Source organism: Boleophthalmus pectinirostris, unplaced genomic scaffold, assembly GCF_026225935.1.
Source record: "Boleophthalmus pectinirostris isolate CB_2022bp ecotype Guang Dong unplaced genomic scaffold, ASM2622593v1 HiC_scaffold_12, whole genome shotgun sequence".
NCBI lineage: Eukaryota > Metazoa > Chordata > Actinopteri > Gobiiformes > Gobiidae > Boleophthalmus > Boleophthalmus pectinirostris.
In genome coordinates, this window is record NW_026571018.1 from 24363872 (window position 1) to 24389930 (window position 26059).

A 26059-nucleotide genomic window follows, 5' to 3' on the forward strand; every position below is an offset into this window, starting at 1 on the left:
GGGATTGTAGATTCAAAATTTGATCATTAATTGCAAAAGTAATTATTGATGATCAAATTGCTGCTTTGATTCACTGATGCATTTGATGCATTTGTGTGACTTTGCAAACACAGTGCAGTCAAATATACTGTATATGTTTTTGAGCTGTAGTCCATTGGTAAAGTCAATTAAGCTGATGATGACCAAATGTGTTATTAGTCGACACATTATTTTGTTAGGATAATAAGATTTCTATTAACCATAGCAGAACAAAGTCATATAGTGACTTTGTGGGGTTTGGGCAGTTATTGAACCATCCTTCCTGGGGACAAGAGGTCCATGTTGCCTGTATCAAATATATTACTTAAAAATAAATAAATTATATCAGTCATATTGTGCAGTCCTAGTTTATACAGTACTTGCTTTACAAGTGTTCATACATACACACAGAGCTGGTCCCTGGCTGCTTACATCCACTGCTCTGTGATGGTTGACGCCTTGAGAGCTCTCCCCAGCCACATGACTTATACTAATGTATTCAAGCACTCAGGGAGAAATGCAATACATTCAATCACCACATAGTGCATATATGATTAGTGGGAGAAGCCCTTTTGAATCAGACAGGGTATTAGCTCAACTACATATGGGAACACATTTAAATGCCTTCTCATTCTTGCTTTGCCTATGTATAAGGTTCACTGTGGCTGGGAGATGTGCAAATCGCCTCTTTCCTGCGCATTTAAGTGACTTATTAGCATAAGGTTTGCTAAACCAGCAGGGTGCACCAGAAGTAGTTTACAGGAGATGTACCATGGATCAAAGTTTGGAGTAGCTATGCTCCAGCTTTTACTCACAACGTACAATATGACAGTTGCTGAGATGTTAACATTCTCTTGCAAAACATGAAAACAGCAGGTCACCTGTGTTTTGTTTTATTTTGGACATGTACATCAGTAGTATTTTAGCAGGTGTATTTTGTACATATTTGTAAACAGCTAGTCAATAGACCTAAACTTAATATATTTGACAAGATCAAGATAACAGCCATATTTTTACTGTAAACATTTGTTTGTGATTTCATATCAAGACACGATGATCACAAACTTTGATAACCGTGCGCTGTTTCCAACCCAAAAATTGCTCAGGGTGACTGTAGAAGAACATCAAGTACAACAACAATTAAAGGTGTTAAAACATAATTAGGGTGGTTATTAGAAGAAAAGGTTGAGAAAAAAAAAAAAAATGTTTACCAAAAATAAGTAAGCAGTGTGCTTTTTGTGGCAGTCTCAAAACCTAGATAAAACTAAAAGATTATGTCAGGGACATTTCTGGTTTAAAAATTAGGCAGTAGTGATCAAAGTGAGAAAAGCTTTAAAGAGAAAAACATGACTTTCAGTTCAAATAAATAGTAAATACATTTTAGAATAAGCTGTTTTCTCTTTCAAATTTTGATTGTTATCTTCCACCTGAGCCACAAACTTTTCTTCAGAAGGTTGGTTATCTGCTTCAGAGACTTCAGAGACTGTTTCATAAGCTCAAAGACTGTTCTGCTATCTTAAACAATCAAATTAATTTAGCAGCACTGTGTTTAGCCCTCGCATCCCCCCAGACACTATAAAGCTAAAAATAAAAGTTGGTGCATGTCTACCTCTTGGCTGGTCGATAAGGCTACATCGATCAGCGCTTTGATCTGTGCGTCCAGCAGGGGGCAGACCCACGCTGAGTTTTGCCTTTTTAAAACCAGCTTGGTCCCCTGTTTTTTTTTTTGTTTTTTTTTTTTTTTGTTTTTTTGAGCACTCAGCGGGAGGAAAGAGGCGCTTTGGTCTCCCGAGGCTGTCCCCGGATTGGTGGGCTCTAAGATGTTCTAAACTGTCTGCAGAATGTAGCTTGAAGGATGTGAAATTTTCTCTTTTTTGTGATGTTATTTTCTTTCTTTTTTTTTTCTTTTAATCTCACCATCTCACTCTCTCTCTCACCAGATTGTATCAGGATAGACTGTAACCTCAGTAAGTGTCTCCTCTGATTACTCACTGTATACCAGAATACAATGGCTTTATGTCTATTGCAACACAAACGTTATGGAAAAATAATTACACAATTTTAGAGCTATTATTTAGAAAAGCAGATTCATATTTATGTGAGTTACAACATTATGAAGCAATAGTAAAATTTAATAGTGTCCTTTAACACAGCCATATCCAAAACATTAATATAGTATATATAAATAAACTTGACGTACTTACTTAGTACAGATTGTAGATATAACTTTGTCACCCATGTATTGATTGTCACTGCCACTAAAATGTATATTATAAAGTGATTTCTATTGGAAGTATTTTTGCAAGTATAAGTTAAATTACTTGCAGAAAGCTTGGCAATGCAACCGACACAAATAATGTTGTAACTCCCAAACCAAATGACGATGCCTGAATATAATTAGACTTTAAATAATGATGCTGCAATAAAGTGTAACAGGATTTGACTTACTGTTGTTCTCCCATTATGCTATTATTCATTTCTCTGGAGCTAATAGCAAGTAATTAGTTATGGCTAAAGTCAACAGTTATTATGAGTGGTGGAAGTGGAGCAGGCTCTCACTGCCTCATTAGCACACATATACATTGATTTTGAAATGCACAGATCGGATGGCGGTGACAGAGCCAACGTGCACTTAAAGGTTAGCTGTGTACAGGATCAATAACAAGAGCAGGAAATCATGGCTATATATTTATAAGAGAGACGCTGAAGAATGACACACAATATTTACTCTATATTTACATTTACAGAGCTCGAGTGAAGTCATGTTACAAAAGGAGAAATACTAGATCGAACTGGACCTAATTCAATATATATTAGAAAGTTAAAGAAGACGTATCATGCAAGAGTCATCTTTATTCAGCTTTTTTTGGTTTTCTAAAGTGGTCATACACATATAGCAATGACGGAAATCATTGCCACAGTTTTGAGCTGGTAGTCAGCTTCAGGATTGGAATTTAAAATGTCCAAAATGTAAAATAATGATCCATGGATTTCATAGAACTCTATAGCAGACTAAAGCGTATGTCTAGCTACTATTACTACTTTAACCACAAATATTACTACAATTCTACTTCTAATAGACCATTTCTGCACAGCATTTCACTGATATAGCTACAATAATACTTATACCCCTGTGACTGCTTCCTCTTCTTTTGCTATACTCCAAATAATACTTTTTTCTGCTACCATTGTACATGGTCTGCTGCAATACTCCTATTAAACCACTTAATTTACTACAAATAAAACATGGAAAAATAGTTTTGTACCTCAAATGGAGAATAGATTAGAATATATTTGGCAAAAACGTTTGAATCAGCATTATAGACTAGCTAAACCCCAAATAGCCTCGTAACTGACGTGATTTTCTCGTAATCCCTCCTCTCATTAGAACGCGCTCACAAAGCCCAGTGCTTGTTAACACAAATAGGAGTCCTCTGAGTGGTACTGAGGTGTAAACCTGCTTCACTAAGGCATGTCCTGTCAGTGGATCCAAACTAGTGATAAATTATTCCTCTTCAATGAGCCACTCCATTAACTGCATTGATTTTGTCTTTGGATACTCATTAGTTAGACACCAAAAGCTAAAAATACTACCTCCTTAGCACCCCGGCTGAGTGTCTGCACTATTTGATACGCCTCAATAACTATTAATGTATTCTCAATGTGAACAAATGGACACCTACACATCCGGGTGCTGAGGTAACAGCTGGAGCAGCACTGTTGAAAACTTAAAGTTGTTTTTGTTAGATTTATCTATATGTGTATTATTTATTTCATTCAAAGATGACCTCTTCATCATAGGGCAAACTAAGACATCAGTTGCATATTCTTACTGCCAATTTTCATAAGCATAGAAAATATGCTAAGATATTTGTACAATTTTCAGTATAACGTGAAAATGGTTTATATAGGTTTGATTTCTAACACTGTTTATGGGTTTTCATAGTTCAAATCAGTTGGCCGTATGTTGTTTTTTCCTTCATTAATTTAAATCTGCTTTATGTAACATTTCTATTGCTTGCAGTCATGGAGTTGACATTGATTTACTTGAAACACTACGCAGTGTGGCATCACACGTATCTGTCTCCATGGCCAGGCTAAGTTACAGATCAGATCTGTGGAGAGCTGACAAAACTCACAATAAGAGTGCATTTTTGTTTTGTTTTGTATTTGATGAATTAAATGCAAGATAGATACCTTCAGTGCCATACTGTGGAACACCCCCAATAACACCTCCACAGAGACAAACAGGTGGCAAGCAATCACCAGAAATGTCACATAATGGATCTTTAAAGCAAGCATATGTATATGTATTGCCTAGCGATCTGTTAGTTCAATATTTCAGTAATAAGCCGTTTCAGAGTAGTTTCTCTCCTCCTGTCTTACCCCATTAAAATGTACTATGGATTTTAATGCTCAAGTGTTATTCTTTAAGTGAATAGACACCCATCTGATAACGGCCCTTGATTGTATTGATAAAAGCCAAAGGCACATTTCCCTGTATATTAACCACACTGATTTCACCGTAAATATGGGAAGAGGTCCTGCAGGTGCTCATACACTGATGCTGAGATCTGGGATGTAAATCACTGCTCTCCTCTGATAGCAGCAGACAGGTCATTTACATTTTGAGCTCCCAGTTGCAGCCGAGGGAGAGGCAGATAAAAGCTACTGCTGCTAGAAAAGGTGAGGAGGGAGATATAGATCACACACGCTGGGTGATTATAAAACCGATCATTTTAATCGACTTCTGGCTTTGAGCTTCCTCCACCTCCACCACACGTTTTAATAACTGTATAAATCTGGATATAAGCATAGTAAAGACAGCTTTAATATAATATACAAGTTTTATACATTAACTAGAGAAAGAGTCCTTAATTGCAATGAGACCTCTGAGTTAACTGTTAGATGTGCTCATACCAAAAGGATGTCTTTATCACATCATCAAGGTAAGTGCAATGTGTGTGTGCGCCAGAATGCTTGATTTACTAGCTGTCCCCAGTGCCTTGTAAGTTATGGAAATACAGACCTTTCTGACAAACTGTCAGTATACTCTCAACCAGCAGATGGCAATATACCATCATGCATCATAAGATTGTGCCCTGTATACAATATGTAGAGGACTCACTGTGAGCCAAAGCTATCCCCCTCCTAACACAGGCAGAAAGCTGTCCATCTCCATACATGGGCATATAACTACAGTAACAGATAGCATAGTGGCACAACGTATCTACTATTAGTACGTGCATAATGTGGTACAATGTAGAAGATATGAATAAATAATGTAATAATGTACTAATACTTATAAGACCTGTGTATGATGGCAGCGAGATGTATGTATTTATATGTATTATGTGCATGTTTATTAAGATTAGATGATGTGTCTTGGCAGCCTACAAGTAGATCCACAGTGGGAGGCTAATGAATGTATGTTGCAATGCAGTGCCAACGATTAATTCTCCTGAATCTGAGGAATTGTTCAAGATATTTGTTCAGCAAAATCACACAGAACGCCTTAGTCTTAGCTAGCTACTCCCATATAGCACCTCACTATGGTTACCGGCCAGGTTCCTTTACGTCTATGCCTTTGAAGTTATCCTTGTTAATCAAATCTGAGAGGAATCAAAGATCAACCTGAACAAAATGAATCTTTTACACTGAAGATGAGCTGGTTAAATGTATGTGTTCTGCTATGAAATCATCTACTTTATGCAGGATATTGGGAGAATGCATATTATCATTATCATTATCAGTCATGTAATTATGGGAATTACTGGTTTCACTGGAGCAGATAGTTTTCTGTTGTGACTTCAGAAGAAAAAAAGGCAAAAAGGATCAGACACATAAACATACACTTGTATAGCATAGGTGACAATATCCCAGAGAAACCCGCATTCACAATTGTAACCTGGTCTTTCACTTAGTTTTGCTGTTTGTGTGCATGATGACATTAGATAGAAGAAGCTCCCCTCTGAGCCACACCGATAAGATGAATAGCCTGCTCCCAAGCACAGCACTATCTCCTCTTTCATTATAGTAAATCTTGTGTCTGCGATAGAGATTTACAAGGCAAACATTTCAGTTTTTGTGTTGGACAAGACTCCAGTGAGAGCCTGTGTTTTGTTCACCCGCTTCATTATCTTACTAAATCCCTCAAATGTAGAGAGAGCTGGATTTGAGGTGATTGATCTGTCTGCTGTGCCCGGTCGATATCCAGCAGGTGGAGGAGTATCATGCGGTGTGCTCCATAGATACTTGCTATGCAGCCCCAGCCCAATCCTCCTGTCGCACTCTTATTTCCCCGAGGATGAAACTGTGAAGTGTTCGGAAACCAGTTGATGTTTTCTTTTTATTGCCCTCTGTATGTCCCCGGTAATTCTGCGGCACCCTGAGCTCAATTAGACAGACAAACCCCTGAAGGCACAGTCAGCTTAGGCATGGCCAATTAGTTTCCCAAGCGATGTCAGAACTCCTTTGAACCGCTGTGTCGGCCTGTTGCATACACACTGATTTAGGATGACGCCGCTGCAGTGGCAAGCTTCTGCACTGTGACCTATTTTGAGCCAATGGAAAGCCAAAAGGATGCTGCAGGAATCCCAAAACTTAAAAGTGCGTGCTGGAGAGCAGGCATGAGATAAAAACGTGCTTCCTCAATGGGGGCCTCCCTCTGTCAGCTCCATGTGAGAGTGATATTTTAGTTAAATCTAGTAGAAGAAGATTATAATCATATGAATTAATCTTGAGATTTGGTGTGAGTAGTACGTGTGGTGGATGTTGTGTATTGGTGATTTAGACTGAGAGCTGCGTGGCTCTGCAGGGTGGAGGATGAATGCATGTGCTGATTACAGCTCTCGTGTGGAGGGCTCCATTGACAGAGACTGTGCTGCTGATGAGCTGTGATTGTCACTGGCTGCGCTCTGCTCTCAGGTAAGGGACCGGAGATCCTGCTGGTGGGAGAGAAGCTCAACGACAATGAGTGGCACACAGTGAAGGTGGTGCGACGAGGCAAGAATCTGCAGCTGTCTGTGGATAATGTTACTGTGGAAGGTAATGGCGATGATTAATAGGCATAGAGGCAAAAGCTGCTGAGATATGATGTTTATCTTGGCTGTGTACTGATAGGTCACATGACTGGCGCCCACACTCGTCTGGAGTTTAACAACATAGAGACGGGCATCATGACCGAGAGGCGCTTCATCTCCGTCATGCCGTCCAACTTTATCGGCCACCTGCAGTCACTGTCCTTCAACGGCATGCACTATCTGGACCAGTGCAAGAACGGGGACATCTCTTACTGCGAACTCAACGCCCGCTTTGGAATGAGGCACATTGTGGCCAACCCGGTCACTTTTCTCACCCAAGCCAGTTACTTGGCCTTCTCCACTTTACAGGCCTACGCCTCCATGCACCTGTTCTTTCAGTTCAAAACCACCAGTCCCGACGGGCTCATTCTGTACAACTCTGGAGATGGCAGCGACTTCATTGTGGTGGAGCTAGTCAAAGGGTGAGACACATCTTTCTATTGGCCACACACACATTCAATAAAGGCGTATACATTGCACACAGTAAATATTTAGTATTATGAAGCTTGGCAACAAAAGGAGACAGCTGCAGTGCAGTATGAAGATATGTGCACTGAAATGTTAATCCCATATTTAGTTTCATTAAAAGAGCATTTGTATTTGCAAACAGGAGGCATCTGGATCCAAACATTTATATTCCTTCTCTGAAATTGTCTAATCGTGATTCATGTGTTCAGTTAGTGTGCCTGCAGCAGAGCAGACAGACACAAGGAGATTCACAATCATTTGTTCATCATAAATAATTGTGTTAAAGGATTGGGAGCAGCAGATGAGCGCTGCCCAAAGCCAGCATCCTTCTCCCACAGTCACCTGCATGACAGCACTTGGCAGCGTGACTCCTCACAAATATCTCAGATGTTTTATTCAGTTCACATTGTGTTTGCTGCAAAGAGAATCACAGAAAGCACCTGTAAATAATGATGGAGAGGAAGTAACAAGAGTCATTTCCCTGCGCCAAGGTTGCTGCAGACCGTTCTGAGTGAGCGATCAGTCAGTGGGAGGTCTGTGTGGAGCCTAAAGCAGCTGTGTGTCCCTGACATACCTCTGATCAGGCTCAATGCCACGTGAAGGCGAGACGCTCTGTCATGGCTGTCGCTTAGTAACTTTGATTCAAACAAATTAATTTCAGATAAGTTTAGTCGCTCACAGTGCACTACACTGATCAAAGAAAAGTCCCCCAACATTACCATACATGCCAATTAGCCTCATCATAGGGAATTTTTAAAGAACTATTATTGTGAATTATGCATACAAGAAAATGGGTTTAGCACCACTTTGGCAGCAGCAACAATTCTTTGCTTTTCAAGCCAAGTCTTGCAGTTCATGTCCTATAGAAAAACGACATCTGACTTGCTGTACACAGCTCCCTTAAATCATTTAAACATTTTTTCTGCAGTATAAAACAGGACAGCTATTTTTCCTGATATTGAATTTTGCAATACTTTTACAGCTATATCCACTATGTTTTCGACTTGGGGAATGGACCTTCCCTAATGAAGGGGAACTCTGACAAGCCTCTCAATGACAACCAGTGGCATAATGTGGTGATCTCCCGAGACAACAACAATGTGCACATTCTGAAAATAGACTCACGCACCGTCACCCAGCATGCCAATGGAGCCCGCAACCTGGATTTAAAAGGTACAGGCTTGACCGGATGCAAGCGCATGTAAATAATGTATCATTAGTCATCAATAATTCATGGACGGGTGGTCATGTGTAGGCTAAGAAACATGTCACTTTACTTGTGTGACAGAGTAATAAGAGACTAACCAATAATAATGTATTAACAAACTGCATTACCGGTGGATTTTTGCTTGTGCACCTTCAACAAGAAAGAAAGGTTTACAACGCAGTGGTAAATCCCTGTCCTTGCATCAATAAGCAGGACTGTGAAGTTGCTAATAGCCCAGAAAGCAAAGAACCAGCTGTTAGAATGTCACACAGTTATTTATGAAGGAAGATTTAGTTCAGTACTGCTGAATTATGAGTTATTTTTTACTTGCATCTGTATATGAGATACTGTCATTAAATGTTAATGAATGTTATGAAAAGGAAAAAAATGTGAATCATAATAAGTTTGCAATTTTGGAATCTACTACAGTATGCATACTTGACTGCAAATACTAGTATACATTTTCAATCTTTAACCTGTGTGATTGTGTTGTTTTCCATAGGTGAGCTGTACATTGGTGGCGTGGGGAAGAGCATGTACGGCAGCCTTCCAAGACTCATAGCGTCTCGAGAGGGGTACAAGGGCTGCCTGGCTTCTGTGGACCTGAATGGGAGGCTTCCTGAACTGCTGGCAGATGCCCTTCACAAAGTGGGCGAGGTGGAGCGCGGCTGTGGAGGTGAGCTATGGGACAGGCCCAAATGTTGAATAGCCCTAATGACTGCTAATTACAGCACATTTATTAAGAGACATAACTCAAGTTGATAAATGCATCATGCTTTGTCCTGGTTGGAGAATAGTTAAATGTGTAATGGTAACGGTAGTTTTGACATCCCCAGGTCCCAGCACTACCTGCACAGAGGACTCATGTCACCACTCGGGGGTATGTCTGCAGCTGTGGGAGGGCTTCTCCTGTGACTGCACCATGACCACCTATGGAGGGCCCTTCTGCAATGACCGTGAGTACAGCCTCACTTTGCTCTGCTCTCAGGGGGTACAGGACAGATCCTCTTTGGAAAGGGTACACTGGGGGTCAATACCACACACAACACAATACACAGAAAATCATTATAAACAATATAAAATAAAAAGATATACTACATGGTGTATGAAAGCACCTCAAATCAAAGCACATTTTAGTGCTATTTTAGCAGTCAAAGAGCCAATATCTTTTCCATCCCAGTGGGGTAGAGGAGTTGTGCAAGAGCACACAGTACCCTAAGCCCTAGCTGTGTGCATTCTGTCCCATGATGTTATCAGTTTTATTGCAGTTTAAAGCCTGACCTTCACAAATATTCCCCCATGCACTATTTGAGCTAAAACACACAAAACTCTTACCACATTATACCACATTTTAAATGTTTCCATTCTAAAATAAAGACATTTTGCAAAGATAACATTATTTTAATGCTGAAACCCATGTTCATTGTAAATAATTACAATTTAGTTTTATTTTAGTATTATATGTACTAAATACACCATGCTGGGTAATTTATGTCTAACTTGAGGAGATAATTAGATGCTAAATGTCTTGTTAGCAGTGTATTTCCAATGGTAGTAGTCTGATTACTGGTTTCATTATAAAAGCTCTCTTTGTCAGACATAATAGTTTCAGACTTTTTTCTAGAAGCTTTTGATACTTACAATAGCGGAGATTAACATTAAGCGCACTGGTCCAGTGGAGTCATGGAGAATTAAGCTTCCATCGCTACAGAGCCATTTAGAAGAAGTGCAAACATTCTGTCTGTGCTAATCATTATTGAAATGTGCTGTTCTGCACTATTGTTTCCCATGGGAATGACATTAGTTACAAAGAGCTACAAGATTCATGGGGAGACAATGTGCTCATATTTGCAAAACAAAGAATCATCTCATTTTATTTTATCAATCAATCCCAGCAACATTTGGATCAACTGTCGGATTAATGTGTTTAAATCAAACAAATGAAAGAGCCGACGAGTTGTTAAGTAATACAAGGATCTCAGCAGTGATCTGCCTGAGCTGTTAAAAGGTGCTTTCCCTGCTTATTAGTTGTAGGGTTTCTCATTATGTCGTTGTGGTACTGAGGACTTAAACACACACTTGGACACACAGCTGAATGTGCTCACTGCTCTAATGCATTGATCTTATATAAAAATCAATACTTTGCCCTCTGTAGTCTTTATCTATTACATCCCTTACTGTCCCAAGACCATAAGCCACAGATAAAATGTACATTGTGCTGTTTCAAGCTGCTTCTGGCTTCAGACGTGATCAATAGGACAATGCACTGGACAGAGCACAGAATTAGTGAGCCATGCAGTCATGTTGGCCCTTTAGCAATCAGGCGTCTCTTAATGACCATTTGCCTGTTTTGTGTCTCAACCACTTACCTATTATACAGGTCGTATGCAAAATACTACGATGTTTTGTTTATTATTGGACCTTTTAATCAGAAATAACATTCATTGGATCACACCACATTTTTAAATTGCACAAAATAGCTGATACCTGAAAGCTAAGGTCAGTTAAATACAATCAATCAATTCACTTGCCCAGGGACTACAGGTGGAAATTAGCACTAGTGCTACAACCTGGAACAATGCATCTCCCCTGTTAAAGTTAATGTATATAATGTATGTATGTGCACTGTCCCTGTTTCATTAAATAAATAAACTAACTAAATGAGACATCACCTGATATAGCAATAGTTGAATTCAGAATTCAGAATTATTTTCTCATGGTTACATTGGCAACACTTTTTTTTTTTTTTTTTAAATCTCAATACCATCAAGTCTATTTATGCTTTTCCATTTTTCCTCCTATGATGAAGAGAAAATTTGTGCCATTCATACCTCTATTGTCATAATCTATTGGCTAGAATAAACCACACAAACGTTACACTGTATTTAACTATAAACTGACTTTAAACCTGCTTGCGTTTTCACACTTCACTCATGCCTTACTCTGAGTGAAGCAGACTTTCAGACTGTTTTGTCAAATGGCTGCCCAGGGCTAAACTTTGAGAGCAGAGCTGCAGACATAAGTGTGTTTGCATTGATGTTTTGTTGTCAGAAACCAAGGCATGTTCAAAGAAGATGCTGCATGCTGATGTTGTCTTTGCCTAATAATGATGTACATTTCTCTAGTAAAATATTGTTCTTTTCTATTTTTATTAAACTGATATTGTACGTCTTTGAGAAAAAGGCAATTCGGCTGCAGATTTTTTGGTTTTCATCAAGCTGTGTATGTGGGGACTCTCAATCATAGCAGAGGTAATGGCATGGCTGGCCGCTCTCAAAGGTCAAACCAATACATCAGCTCAGCTCGGCGGAAATAACAAGTCTCATGTTTCACATCCAGCCATCATCCAAATCATCACCGCAAATGAAAAATGAGACATGTATCCAACAACACACTTTTATGCATCATGTTTTGTAACTGTTGGGATTACAACGGTGAGCTGTGGTTTTTAGGTATTAGACAATCAGCCGGCATGGGGACTGCACCAAACTCACAGGCTTATTGTTTCTCTCCATCTGTACTCATTAAAAGTACAGTGACACACGTTTAGCACTATGAAAAAAAGTATTAATTTGATCCTTACTTTAATAATACATAAATAAATACATAAGAGAATACTAATTACTTTTTCTACATTTACTACAAAAGCTATTACTAGTTGCTACTGTTATTTAAACATCATTATTGTAATAGCTTATAAAAACTGATGTACTATAATATGTGACTGTGATGTGAGCAAAGTTAAAGGTACCTTTACTGGTGGTTTCTTACATCCTTACTATGAGTGGATACCCAGACTGGCGCCACCTAGTACCTCCACTCTATTTAATTTCTCTGCAGCGACGGTTCGCAAAAACCCCGAAAGTGTATGTTCGGGCACCAGCCAATCAGCGAAGAGCCATATATTCAGTGTTGTCAACGATTCCTGAGATCGAGGATTTAAAGCTGGAATAAAGAGAATGTTTTGTGAATTTTATCAAGGGGAAAGACGTTATTGCCCTTCTTCCTACGGGATTTGGGAAAAGGTAAATATACCAGTTAGCTCCGTTAGTGGTGCATTACATACATGACTATCAAATAGCAGCAACTGGTTAAATGATAAAAAGTACCCACCTACCACCGAGCGAACGAAATCTAACACTGCAAGGTCAGATGGTCTGTATGAAGTGAAACGAAGTAAAACCGGCTTATGAATCAGTCTAATGAGTGGGGTCACCTCTCCAGTCTCCACTGATCTGACCTGTAACCTGTGACCTTCCACCAGAATACGCCATTCACCGAAATGTTACATCAGCAAAAAATTCTCACTATATCGACTCATTGGTAATACATCCATAATGAAAATCTACCTTCATTAGAAACTGTGAACCTTTCTATATGTAAATAAACACAGGTTGTTTTCTCAATTTCCCCCTGTATATTGGAGCTTGCATCATACACACGGTCTAATTACCTCCCAGTCCCCTTCTCATCATGGGTCCCTTTAGATATAATGACTTTTTGAGCATCTCGCTGTAAACATATGGGAGGTGTAATAACTGCTTAACCCTAGCTTTTACTGCTCATTATGCGGCCCTATTCCTCCTCTACCTCTGTGCCACATATGTAGATTTGTTTTTATATCCCCTCAGTGCAATTCTGACAGCAGTGTAACCTATGGGGACCCCCTGTCATCATGGGCACTGCAGATGGTAAATAACGCTAGAGAAAAAAAGATTGCTGTTCAAACGTGATGCTAAAATATATTGATTGTCCCAGTTGAGTTGTTGCACCATTTCTCAAACACGAAGCCATTTACACTGTATTTTCAGCACTCACATTTTTTCTTCTCAGTGCCCAAGGCTGTCTCACTTGCCTTTGTCATCTGAAGTCATTTGATGTCGACTGCGTATTGTGATCATTGCAAACAGAGAGAAATAAACCACACTGTACTGTGCAGTTTCTAGTGAGATGACAGAAATGCTGGAAAAGGTGCACTAGGGAACTTTTCTAATGCAGTGTTTGCCACGCACCTGTCCATGGTGATGTTGTTGCTTTGCCTGCAATGTTCCACAGTATGGCATTTAACTCATTTATCTACTTGGAGACAAGAAGTGATACAACCAGGACAAGTTACAGGTGTTTTTTTTTGTTTTGTTTTGTTTTTGTTTTGTTTTTTTGCAGTAATAAGACATGCAGATAGTGTTTTAATGAAGTAGTTGCTAAACCTAAGTCATTCTTAATAAACTGTTCATTATGAAATTAGTTTTTGTTAATCTTTTATTAAGGATCATTAAAAGGTACTCATTATAAAGTGTTAACAAGAAATAATAGCATAAATACAAGATAAGGCAGTCCATGGAGACGAGCAGGTGTTGAAACATCCATCAGAAAGGTTATTGTAAAGTCATGCACCTTTGCAATAATGATGTATTTACTCTTAAGGTAAAAGGTCACTGGTGAGTCATTGCCAATACGATTAATAATGATGAGGGATTTTGTGCCATTTGAATAAGATATGGACAGAAGATACCGACTTTCCACAAAGAACGAATCATCATGTTTTATTACCTTACTATTCTAAGGGCTCATCACCTGCAGTGCCAGTTCTGTCTCAGTGCTTATATATTCATTCCCTTTTCTTGTTGTACAGTATTCTTACACATTTATATATCTTTCTTTGTTCATTCACCAGACCTGTCTAAGGCTTTTGCACAGTGCTATATGGCAGCAAAATCACTTTAATTCACTGCTCTTTATGGAGACAGATGTGTCAGAACCAACCAGATACCCAGAGAAACGTAGGCACTTAATTGGAAGCCATTTCTCATAGATTCCTCGTCTTCCCTACTCCTCCTGAAATCACGAATGCCCCCACACACCTGACGCGTACATGCTACATGCATCTGACACCCTTTATGTAACATAGAAAATACAGCACAGCAGCAGGCAGTGGGACGGGACCCGCTTGGCTCTGAGAGTCAGCATGGCCTCTGAATAGTTTAATTTGTGTTGAAGAAAGACAGACTGTTGTGTTTTTAGCCTGCAGGCACACAGTAAAGTACAGCAGCTCTAGACAGGAGCACTCCTTTCTTCTCTTTATATGTTGGCTTATAAACTGTGCACATACATTTCTATTTACTGTGTCAAAAGTGACAATGCCACTGCTTGAAGTTTAGCTTCTGTCACATTAAATATTGTCCCTGTAACAAACAGGTGTTCAAGTTCAGAACAGTTTTACCAATTATAAATCTAGATGATGTGCATCTTCAAAGTGAATAATTACGACTACTACTGCTACTACTACTACTACTACTACTACTACTACTACTACTACTACTACTACTACTACTACTACTACTACTACTACTACTACTATTTGTTATGCTTGTGTCATTTGGTACATTTTCTACTTTTACCGGTAATGTTTCAAATGCTACTCTACTCCTGTATTTTACTATATTGTGGCCTTCTGCTCACTTCAAATAGTAACAAATAAAGATGTTCTTAGATAAATACAGGTAAGGTAATTTAATGGAATATAATACTGAACGACAAATGTCTATCAGTAAAGCTAATTGGGAATCTAAATGCACATATAAGCATGCATTTTGTTTGAGCACACATTGCAGAACAGTTGATGTTAACTCCTAAAATGCCATTACACCATTAATTACACCATTAAACTATTAATTAAACTACAGGGCTCAGCATTTTGCTGTATCATGGTCCATTTTGCCTTGACCTTCACCACAGGTGGAGTCATTCCGACTTATGAGTCCCAAACGCCACCGGGATTATCCAGGATCGGCCGCCACACTTAATCTCTCGCCTCAGGAGCCATGCCCAAGAAAAAATATTGCTTTTTATAACATTGAAACCCACAGGAAATCTTTTTATTGGCCTTTTATCATTTTGGGTATAAATACAATTTTCTATGCATTTTGTATAGTCCAAACAATTGTTCTATGAAAACAGGTGCCATATAAGGTTACATTGTGTGAGTGATCTAAAATGTGCACATGCTTACCAGGTATAACATAAATAAATAGTAATCAATTTGGACAGCTCACCATTATAATTATGTAATCATAGCTTAATATTTTTTTTTGCCTGTAATTATTTTCTGAAAAAATCTGAAAGAAAAACAGTCCCTTTGATTGGCAATTGTTGCCTCAGAAATGAATCTATTGTTGAAGAAAGCTATGGACCTCCCCGAGTGATTTTTACTTCACAGTCCTGACCACTTTACTAAAATTTATTCTGCTACACAAATTTGCTCATTTATGGAGACCTGCCTGAATGAATGAATAAATATAATAATATGTACCGTAATAAAAATAGCATGTAAATTTGGTCCAAGCCTCTTAAATCTTTAGCAATGCAAAGTTAAAGCATTTTCAGACTTACATAATAACGTAATCACCTACAACTAAACCATGCGTAAAATGCATTTTCTTAAATTAACACTAAGCACATAGGGAGGGCACCCTTCAATAGGTCTCCTTCTGTTTTGTAACACTGCCTTAAATAAGCAGAAAGTGTAGTCATCTAGATATATGTTTAAGGATCTTACACTGCTCTATGTATTTATTTGTTTTCACCACCAGAAATAATTGATAATGTAAAACAGTGTAAAAAATGTTAAAAGTATTCTGTATAGCCTCTTTTACCCTGGCATGGTTCACTTGGGGTCGCCTTGGAGCAGGACTGTTTGGTGCGTCTCCTTCCAGCAGAGATGCATCTCCATGCCCAGAGGAGGGCTCCAGGTCCAGGGGTAGGGCTCTTTCCTGTGAGACATTGACGTCACCGAAACATAACTTATATTACCTATATTTATAATTGTATAGCCAATTCCAAGTTTGGGCCTCTGTGAGATGAAGCTAAAGCAAGTGTAAACACAAAACTTTTTATCTTCCGGTCAAGATTCAGATTTTTCTGCATTTATTTCAGAAAAGCTGATGATGGAGTAAGCTTTTAAAGATACATTTTAATGTCTCTTTTTGTAATGCAGTGTATTTGACTCATGTTAGATGCATTATGCACTGGAAATATAATATGTTTGATCTCTATACTAGAGCGGCATGCATCCACAAACAGGAAGCAGCTGTTGCAATCGTGCTAGCTTTGTTTGTGTGTTATGTAGAACATGTCGGCTCAACATTTAAGTTGCCATAATGGCAAATGCAGAGGTTTTTCACAAGATCATGTCAGCATGAGAAATTATTATTGTATGATTATATCTGCTTTTTGCCATCTTGTTTTTGCCTGACTCTGCGTTCTCTCTTGTCCAGTCATCTAGTTTGGTCTTTAACCACACCTTGATCCGTACATGGCCCCAGACCCTGCTGGGAGCTAGTCCCTCCTCAAACGGCTCTACAGTTCACTCACTTTAGATAGTGGAGACACTTTCGGCCCATACTGATCCACTCCAAAGTGAACCAGTGGAAACAAGGCTTACATGTGCCTTTATTGACCCCATGTTGTTTGTAATGAATTTATTAATTGATTATTGCAGTCAACTTATAATGCATCCATATGCAGCCATATTTCTCTCTGCCCCTCTCTCTCTCTCTCTTCTTCTCTCCTACATGGTCACTGTATCTGGCTGACTATGGATTGCATAACACACACAACCACACCATCTCACATATCATATAACGTGACTTAGACATATGCTTATTTATCCATTAAGCAATAAATCACTGACACATTGCAACTTTAAATTTGCCAAATGCAAATCACTGTGAATATCATAAATGACAAATATGTGCTCTGTGTGAGTCAGCCGGATGCACTGGGCTCCCTTAAGATACATTATGGAGACACTGGAACCATTTAATTCAGGCAGGGTCATTTTAGAGGTTAACCAGAAGTAGACATAAGAAACTATTCTATAATACTTGTAAGTTGTATTCTCTGAAAAGAAAAGATTCTAATATAATATTTTAAATGTTCAGTAGAGTGGAAAGGAGATAAGAAATGAAAGTCTGTCCTCCATTTGAATTGACCACAAAGGCGCGGTGCTCAACAGTGTTTTACCCTTTTGGGCTGCAGTTGAATTTTTGTGACATTTACACAGAAAGAAAGAAACTCTGGCTCCGGAAGGATAAAACCCTCTTGACTTACTTTGGCTTCATTGTCCTTGTAGAAACTCATATTGAAATCACAGTTGTTCTGCATTGATCACCACAGATGGGTCTATGGAGTGTCTTTTCTCGACTAATAACATACAAGTACTTTATTGAAATGCGTTAATAGTTTTCATGACTGAGAGTGGTGAAAAGTCAATAGGAGGTCCTTACTTGTTTTTGGGTGAAGGGTGCGCTATTCACTTGTCTCTGTGGTGAATTTATTGCATGGCCTGAAATGTGTCACAGTAAGGCATTAAACATCTCTCTCTAATTTATTTAATTAGAGTTGTTTTTTATTGCTCAAAATATTTTAAAAAATATACATTTATGCACTCCGCTATTCTGACCTGTACGTTTTTCTGAAATTCTTGCTGTCTTTTTGTCTCTGTGTAGTTTAATGCCATACTAGGGAATATTCTTGGCAAAGCAATAAGATCTCAAGGAGACAGTTATAGGTGGCACATCCTCTACTAGAAAAGTTACATAAATACATAAATAAATAATGGCTCCAAGTGTGTTTCATTCACCACAAAAATAATTAGCCTGCATTTATGAACATAATTGGTTTAGTGTATATGAGTGAGACTTGTATGACTCTCTGTGACGCTCAGCTCAGAGTGCTGGGAGTTCATATAAGTGCAGTGCCCCATTTGATCCTGGCCGCTCGCCATCTAATCTAGCAGCTTTCCCTTTTCTGTGCGTATCTTTACTGCCACCATTAAATAAAGGCAAAATGCCATGAGACATCAAGCAGCAAGTCACCACTTCCGCTGGTATTGTAAATCAGTGTGCAGGCTCTATTCATTTGGTTCAACAGTAGTTTTCTATTTGCGCAGTTCACCTCACAAGACATTTTCTCTAAAGCGTCCACTACAAATTACGACTCTTGTTTGGTTAGGAAAGCCCCTGATGCAGCTTTCAGGAAGGGCTTTCTGAGCTGGAGTTTGCATCTTGACACTGACTAACATCTAATTATGATCACATTGCAATGTTAGGTTAAAACAAGTAATTTTTTTTTTTTAAATCATCTAACAGCATAGCAAGCTCATGTATTAGCACCTGTATCAAAGTGAATCTTAAAAAAAATTAAAGTAAAGTTTCCATTTAGTAATATATGACAGATAGCAACATTTAATCAAACACTGGAGTCTGAATTCCTTTATAAATCCAGACCTATCATTAAAAAATATGAATACACTGTCCCTGTTAAAGCTGCTCTAATGCAGGGTCCACCATCTGTTTCTCCATGGAGATGTTTATTGTTGTGCCTGGAATATTTCACAATATGACATTGAACGCATCTCAAAACATAGATACTGTACAAGCACACAACCCGACCAGGTCAAGTACACTTCAGATCTGAAGAGGAGAATGTGAACACCTGTAACTGAATTAATGCAAGATAGACACGTTTAAAGTAATAATATCTCCATGGAGACTAGCAGGTGGTATACCTCCCACCAGAAAAGTAACATGCACAATTAATAAACAGCAAACAGCATAAACATGTATAACAATAGAAAGGCATTGCATATAATCTAATTAGCTGTTAACAGTTCAGTGGTACTATACTTCTCCATTCTTTTTTTTTTTTTTTTAATTGGGGTAATCCGTTATCGGGTACTGTATTTCTTTGTACCTGAAATGGAATGTGATGCTCTTTGTTTTGCACATTCATTAGTCTCACAACATGAGAAATTAAGCCGTGTTCTTTTCTACAATGGACCTTCTCATTATGAAAACACATCTCCCGTGACCTTGTGCCACCTGGGCAGCGTGTCACCTCTCACCATCATTTAATGCAGCCTGATATCTTATTAGCATTCAACTACACTAGCACTGAGCTAAGCTATGTTTAACAGATTTAGGAAAATTTCTGAGCCATTCTGCCAGTTTCCCTCCAATACGCGACAGGTTATTTCATGATTAGTCACGGCCTCTTATGACTATAATACACTTCGGACTGTAGAGTGTTCAATCTTTCACCAATGTCGCACAGTAAGAGCCGCGAGAAGAGAAATATCCAAACCACTGTCACACACGCTTTCACTTAGTCTAAAATGCTGCGTTTTTGTGGAAGGTTCAGCCACTCCCATCACCAAGCAGACATTTTGTGTTTTAAACATTTGGATGTGGTGTCTGGGTATGTGGGTATGTATGAGTTGGTGTGATGTACGATGAATGTAAATAGCCCTGTAATAGCTCCTCTGACCTTGTGCAAAACTCTAATTAGAAAGAGCACAGCCTAATGACATCCCAGGACTCTCGCCTCTTTAAAATCCAAAGGAAAATCATTTGCTTTAACTATGAGTGGCTGCTAGAAAATTGTATAACATAAAACCTACTTATGGATTAAAGCTTTAGATCATTTATAGTTGTAGACATGTTAGATTTTATAATGATGAATATTTATGTTATTTGTACAGTTTTACATGTTCACACAGAAAGCTTAGAGTTCCACAAAAGTTCATTTCTGGATTAAAAACACACCTTAGTATTCCTCCAAGGGTTTGCATATAGAAAATAGTCATATGCCATAAAATTATGTTTGTCTTGAGTAATGGCAAGTTAAGTGACTGATCAGAATGTACACAGCCCAAGTGTTAAGTTTATTTATATTAATATTAAAGGAGGCATGCAAAACCCACTACTATGAGCTGTTAAAATGGTTTGTGGTCATCAGTAGCTTACTCAGAGTTGTATTTTGAGTGATTCATGCATCCTTGAGTAATCCTGTATTGTACTGTCTTGCGTTATAGTGCTCAGAAAATTTCCGTTCTCCGAAATCCCCCATCTTATTTTTTGTTCTTTGTAATATTCATCAGTATTCCTGCCGACTAAAGGGAAGTGACATGCACATAATTGTTAAGGTAAATCACTTTTCCCAACTGCCTCGTTTTGCATTATATAAGTTTATTCAATAACACTGAATAACTTAAATACTTGACTGGGGAGGTTTAATTTTTGTCTGGCAGATGTTTTATTGCCGTGGCAGTGACAGGCATTAAAGGGGAGGACTCATAAAAAACTCATTGTGTGATTTAAGTGTCATTCTCCCACATTGTATTACATTTAAGCTTTGTTAAATCCTAACAGGCTCCGCGTTGATTCATTGACAACATACTCAAGCAGACACGTCAACGTTCATGATACAGATGTGACAATTAAACTCACCACTTCCCTCTCATCAGACAAAGCACATCACAACACTCACTCAACACTCACATAAAGAAGAGAGCAGATTAACCCGAGAAGGCAGCCATTATAATTTACAGTGTTAGACAATACAGTAGTTAGAGCTCAGCATAGGGTTAAGTGTCAGGGGTGGTTTTCAGTGTGTGTATTTTGCAAGCAGCAGTGAGTTCATAATAGGGTTATTTAGGTTAGAAACTCAAATGTTGGAACATAATTTGTCTTTGAAATTAGTTTATATGATAATTTCATGTAAAGGTTTAGATAAATTTGAGTCTAAATTATCTAAATTATCGTTGATGTTATAAAAAGTGGTCAAATGGTTAAAAAGTGCAGCTTGTACAGTTAAGGGCAGAAATTAAGGACTACTCGGTGTTGTAATTTGAGCCTTTTGTTTTTCCTGTATCTTATGGCGATCCTGTTAGCTCTGACATGCTACACACTATTTACAACAATGCATTGGGCTTTCTACAACAAACATGGCAGTAGATGTTCCAGAGAAAACACTTTGAGGGAATAGCCCATCTCATCATCGACCAAAACAACGGAGAAGAGTGAGAGAGCGGCTGAGAGGCTTTCCTGTTGTGTCTCTAGAGCTCACCTGGTGCCCCCTGGAGGCTGCTGTGATGCTGCAGGACACAGAGGGCACAGATGAGGGACACTTTTGTCCTGAGGGCTGTTACTCATCTCAAACTGCCCTGACACTGGATCTGATGACTCTCTCTGTTGAGCTCTTTTGAAACTTTTCTTTGAGCTTTTCTATTATTATTGTATTTTACTGCTCTATTTGCTTAAATTGCCTCTTGGGGACAAATAAAGTGATTTTGATTTCATTTGAACTATTGGGCTAGTGCCTCTTAACCTCTGCTGTAGTCCATCTGTTTGTTTTTAGCCAAGGTGTTTTGTTTTGTTTTTTTTCTATTTCTGTTTTGACAATGATTGCCTCTTGACCCATCACTCAAACTAAAATTTGCTAAAATTGAGACCTCACTATCATCAAACGTGTTGTTGTTCCTCCTGAGGTCCTGGTTGATGGAGAGGTTGTTTTTTCCAGATTATATTACTCATTTAGTAATCCCTTTGTTTTTCTTTAACCATGTCTTTGTTTGGTAATTTCAGCAAAATGCTGTTAAAATGTTACTAAATCTAATAATACGTGAAGTGACTAACATGTAGATATAAAAATAATGACACTTTACTAAAAGAAATCCATAGACACAGTTTTCCTCATCTGTGTCAGAGGTATACTGAAACAAAATACTTTAAAGCAGTACCACAAACAATAAAAGAGAAGGATTTTCTTTAAAGAGCACACACAGAGAGGGTGAAATAGCGCTGGTGAGATGACCGATTCAAACAGCCATAGGCACTTCATAATAACTCAGATAAGAGCTGCATGGGCAGAGGCCTGTGCACTGCAGAACTGAGGAAATCCACTGAGGGGCCATTGCATCAGAAACAAGACCCTCACATTTCTACTTGCAAAAATACACATCTGTAAAAGAGCCGAATTTTAGTATTGTATTCAAAATGTCATTAGCTCAGAATAGGGCTGAACATTAGTGCTATTTTCATACTGTTACAGCAATATTAACAAAGGCAAAATTGCAAAAACAGAACAAAGAAAATCATGGAACTCCATCTGATGGCAGTTGGTTACAATCCTAGAGACTAATTAAAGAGTGTGACCAAAATATAAGTAGTTTATTAATTACTCTTAAAATTATATGACCTTTTTAAGGCACCAGGAATGCAGAATTTTGGATGGGCCATGACAGAACTGGCTGGGTTTGTGTTCTGAACACTCCGCGCTCACGTGCGCCCCTCTCACGTGAGCACACCCCTATAAGTCCGTGCACATGTGCACACTTGTACACATCAGTCTTTTTAGTTTTCTTTGCGTTCTTCCATTCATTTGCCTCCAACTATGCAGAAAACTAGTGTCTATCTCATGCACTCTCCATCCCACAGCAGACCCACTGACCAATGCTCTCCCCCTGGTCGCACTCGCTCCCACCTGTCCCGGCAGTACGCTACTACATCTCTCACCTGATATACCACTGCTCATATTCTTGTCTCATGGGAGTCTACTGCATTTGGTCCCACACAGGTGGATGCCTTGCAAATTATGGAATACATTTATTGTCATAGAAATGTTTCAGATTTGATAATTTTGCGCACAGACATGGTTTAAACCAGGTGATTGCACGACCTGCATTTGCCCAGGACCAGTGATTGATATGCGCCATAAGCACACAGAGCAGGATGTGCAGGTGTCTGTAGTACTCGTGCATTGTACGTATCTTGAACTGCTGTACAAAGCTCTATTGACCACTGCTGCCAAGAGAGCAGCATGTTACATGTTAAGTGTGAGAATCTACTTAAAGCAGATGTATTATTCAAAATCGACTTTTTAGAGCTTTTAACCATGTTATAGTTGTTTCCTCTCACCATTTACTCACCCAAAGTTGTATTTGGAATGATTCATGCACGTTTGAGCTATTTTTAATCGCTTATTTTCAAGATGCCATATTGCTTATCAAGGCCCTGTTTTCACTGCCACCAGCATATGGCCACTGCTCTCTACTTCATTCTCCAATTTCATTTTCTTAATTGGTGATACATATGGGATTTGGCTGCGTAGACATTTGGTACAAAAAATCCAATCTTGACCTGCAGCTATCCATTGGAGCTTCCAACAACTTCACTGCTCTTTGTTGTGATGACGTTTACGGCATCGTCAGCCTCTATTGAGCACCACAATTTTCTATCTTAGAAGTCAGCAGACTGTTTCTTTTATTAAGTAATTTTTTTGAATATTTGCAATTTAAAATTATCAAATTATAACATATGAGCAGATTATACCTATATAGCAAACACAAGCACAGTAGCTCTTCTTTAAAGTGACACCTTTTCTGTTGGATTCTCCACCACCCTTGTGTCTCTTTAGAGATTAATTGTACAATTTTCATAGCATACTATGGAAATTCTACACTTACTCATCTCGTATTAATTTGATTACAGGTGATTTTATTACTTGCACTGTGAGAAGGGTTGTTTCTCCACAGATCTGACCTGTAACTCGGACTGGTGGGGTCACCATGAAGAGAGATAACTTTTAATATCATACTGTGTCTAGACAAAGCAATAACATCTTCAAGGAAACAAACAGGTAGTGGACACCAGAAAAAAATACATTGTGGAACTTTAACTGTGTGTGTGATTATTATATTTTTGAACCTACAGCCTTATTATGCTTATAGATTAAATCACAAGGAGCATGTACACACAGTCTCATGATCTTAACCACACTATCACATTGATATTTTTAATGCGTCAGGACTGGTTAAAGCAGGACAAGGAGCAGACTGCCCATGCACCCTGATGCGGGACAGTCCCGCTGGCCCTCCTCACACAGCTCTGCTCTGCTCTGATCATCGACACCCGGACCACGCAGCAGCTGAGGCCCCCACATGAATCCCAGTTTGTGCACGCTCCCGGGGGACGGGCGGGGCTCCCCACTCCCTACTGCAGGCGCAGTGTGAGAGAGGATAAAGGTTACATTCAGTTTACATCATAAAAGGCAGGCGTGCACACAGAGCCCTTCAGAGAGAGGCTGGATCGGGCTCAGCTTGTGTCACAGAGAAGTAGACCCTCCATTCACCCAACTGCAGCTGTCAGTACATTTAGCCAGTCTTCAAATGATGCCTCCTCTTCTCTGATCAAGTATTTAAGAGAGGAGAGAGCAGGGCCGCCATTGTTGTTTTCCACCGTTTATTTTGGACACCAGCCTGTGCACGGTGGAGCACTCATAACATCCAGTCACTTCACTGTCAACATCAACAACAGCTGTGAGTGTGTTCTGGGCCTGGATGCTCATTAAAAACAAATGGCAAAATAAAACTCAAGTGAATCGAATTTAATATTTATAACACTTGGATTGTTCTGGACTGAAGACCATTATAGAGTCTGTAAACAATTGTGCCTCAAACTAAGCAGGCCATAAAAAAATGAAACACTTTTATTTGAAATGTTGCTTTTATCATAATGTATCAAATTGTCAGTATTGTGACAACCACTTTCTTAACTGTAAAAAAAATAACAACTGTTTTGCAGCATATATCTATTTATATGTCTTATTATTTTAAAGTGGCTGGCCACAAAGACACTGGAATAGGAAGGACTTTAATTTGCCTCAATGCTCAGTTTTAAAGCAACACCGTCAAACTCTCCATGAAAACAGAATGTTCAAACTATACTTCAGAACATTCATCTGAGAGATAGATATGTTTTATGCCATAAGGTGAAGTATTTTATCCAAAAGAACAGATGCATGTTTTTTGTGCAATAAAACATCATAACATAACGGAAATATAATGCTTTTATTTTAGTGTTTTGGCTAAAGAGTTGGATGATCTTTAATCCAATACAGATAGATTGACTGATAGATAGATAGATAGTTAATATTGATTACTTTAGTGGAAATTCAAAGTGAAAAAACTGAAATCTTGCCAAGTTAAAATTACTTGAATTAAGAGCATATTATATTGATGTGAGTAAATTTCACATAAGTAAAATTATCTACCAATGGAGTACACCTAGTTACACTGAAGGTGAGAAAAACAACAACTCTTTGTACTACTAAAATAAGAAACTAAAGCATATGCTGTTTGAATTAACGGAGAAAAAAAATTCCTTTGGTTTCCAAATTCCATTTTACTTGTCAAGTGAAATTAATTCAAATCTTGTTAAATCTTTTTTAATTTGAGTAATTTGAATTTACTTAGATATTACTTTTTGCAGTGTAGGAATAAACATAGAAAAGATATTTCATATTTTATCATCATAAATCGTACTGCACTCCCAAGTCATCAAATAATAGCAAATACCTAACATTTTTGCACCCCTCCCCCTTTTGTACAATTGACCAGACCTACACACTTATGCCTAACTGCTTGTGGGTCCAGTCCTGTCCGGAG

At 38.6% G+C, this 26059-nt stretch overlaps 1 protein-coding gene across 1 annotated transcript in view; it reads left to right on the forward strand.

Annotated features, from left to right (window-relative positions):
- The first annotated feature begins 6934 nt into the window (after positions 1–6934).
- LOC110158578 (neurexin-1-like) overlaps positions 6935–26059 on the forward strand; it is a 66713-nt gene continuing 47588 nt past the window's right edge. The window contains exons 1-5 of the mRNA XM_055148809.1: positions 6935–7065; positions 7141–7522; positions 8551–8741; positions 9278–9451; positions 9612–9731. Coding sequence (XP_055004784.1) covers positions 7146–7522; positions 8551–8741; positions 9278–9451; positions 9612–9731 — 862 coding nt within the window. The 5' untranslated portion in view covers positions 6935–7065; positions 7141–7145. The remainder of the gene's footprint in view (positions 7066–7140; positions 7523–8550; positions 8742–9277; positions 9452–9611; positions 9732–26059) is intronic.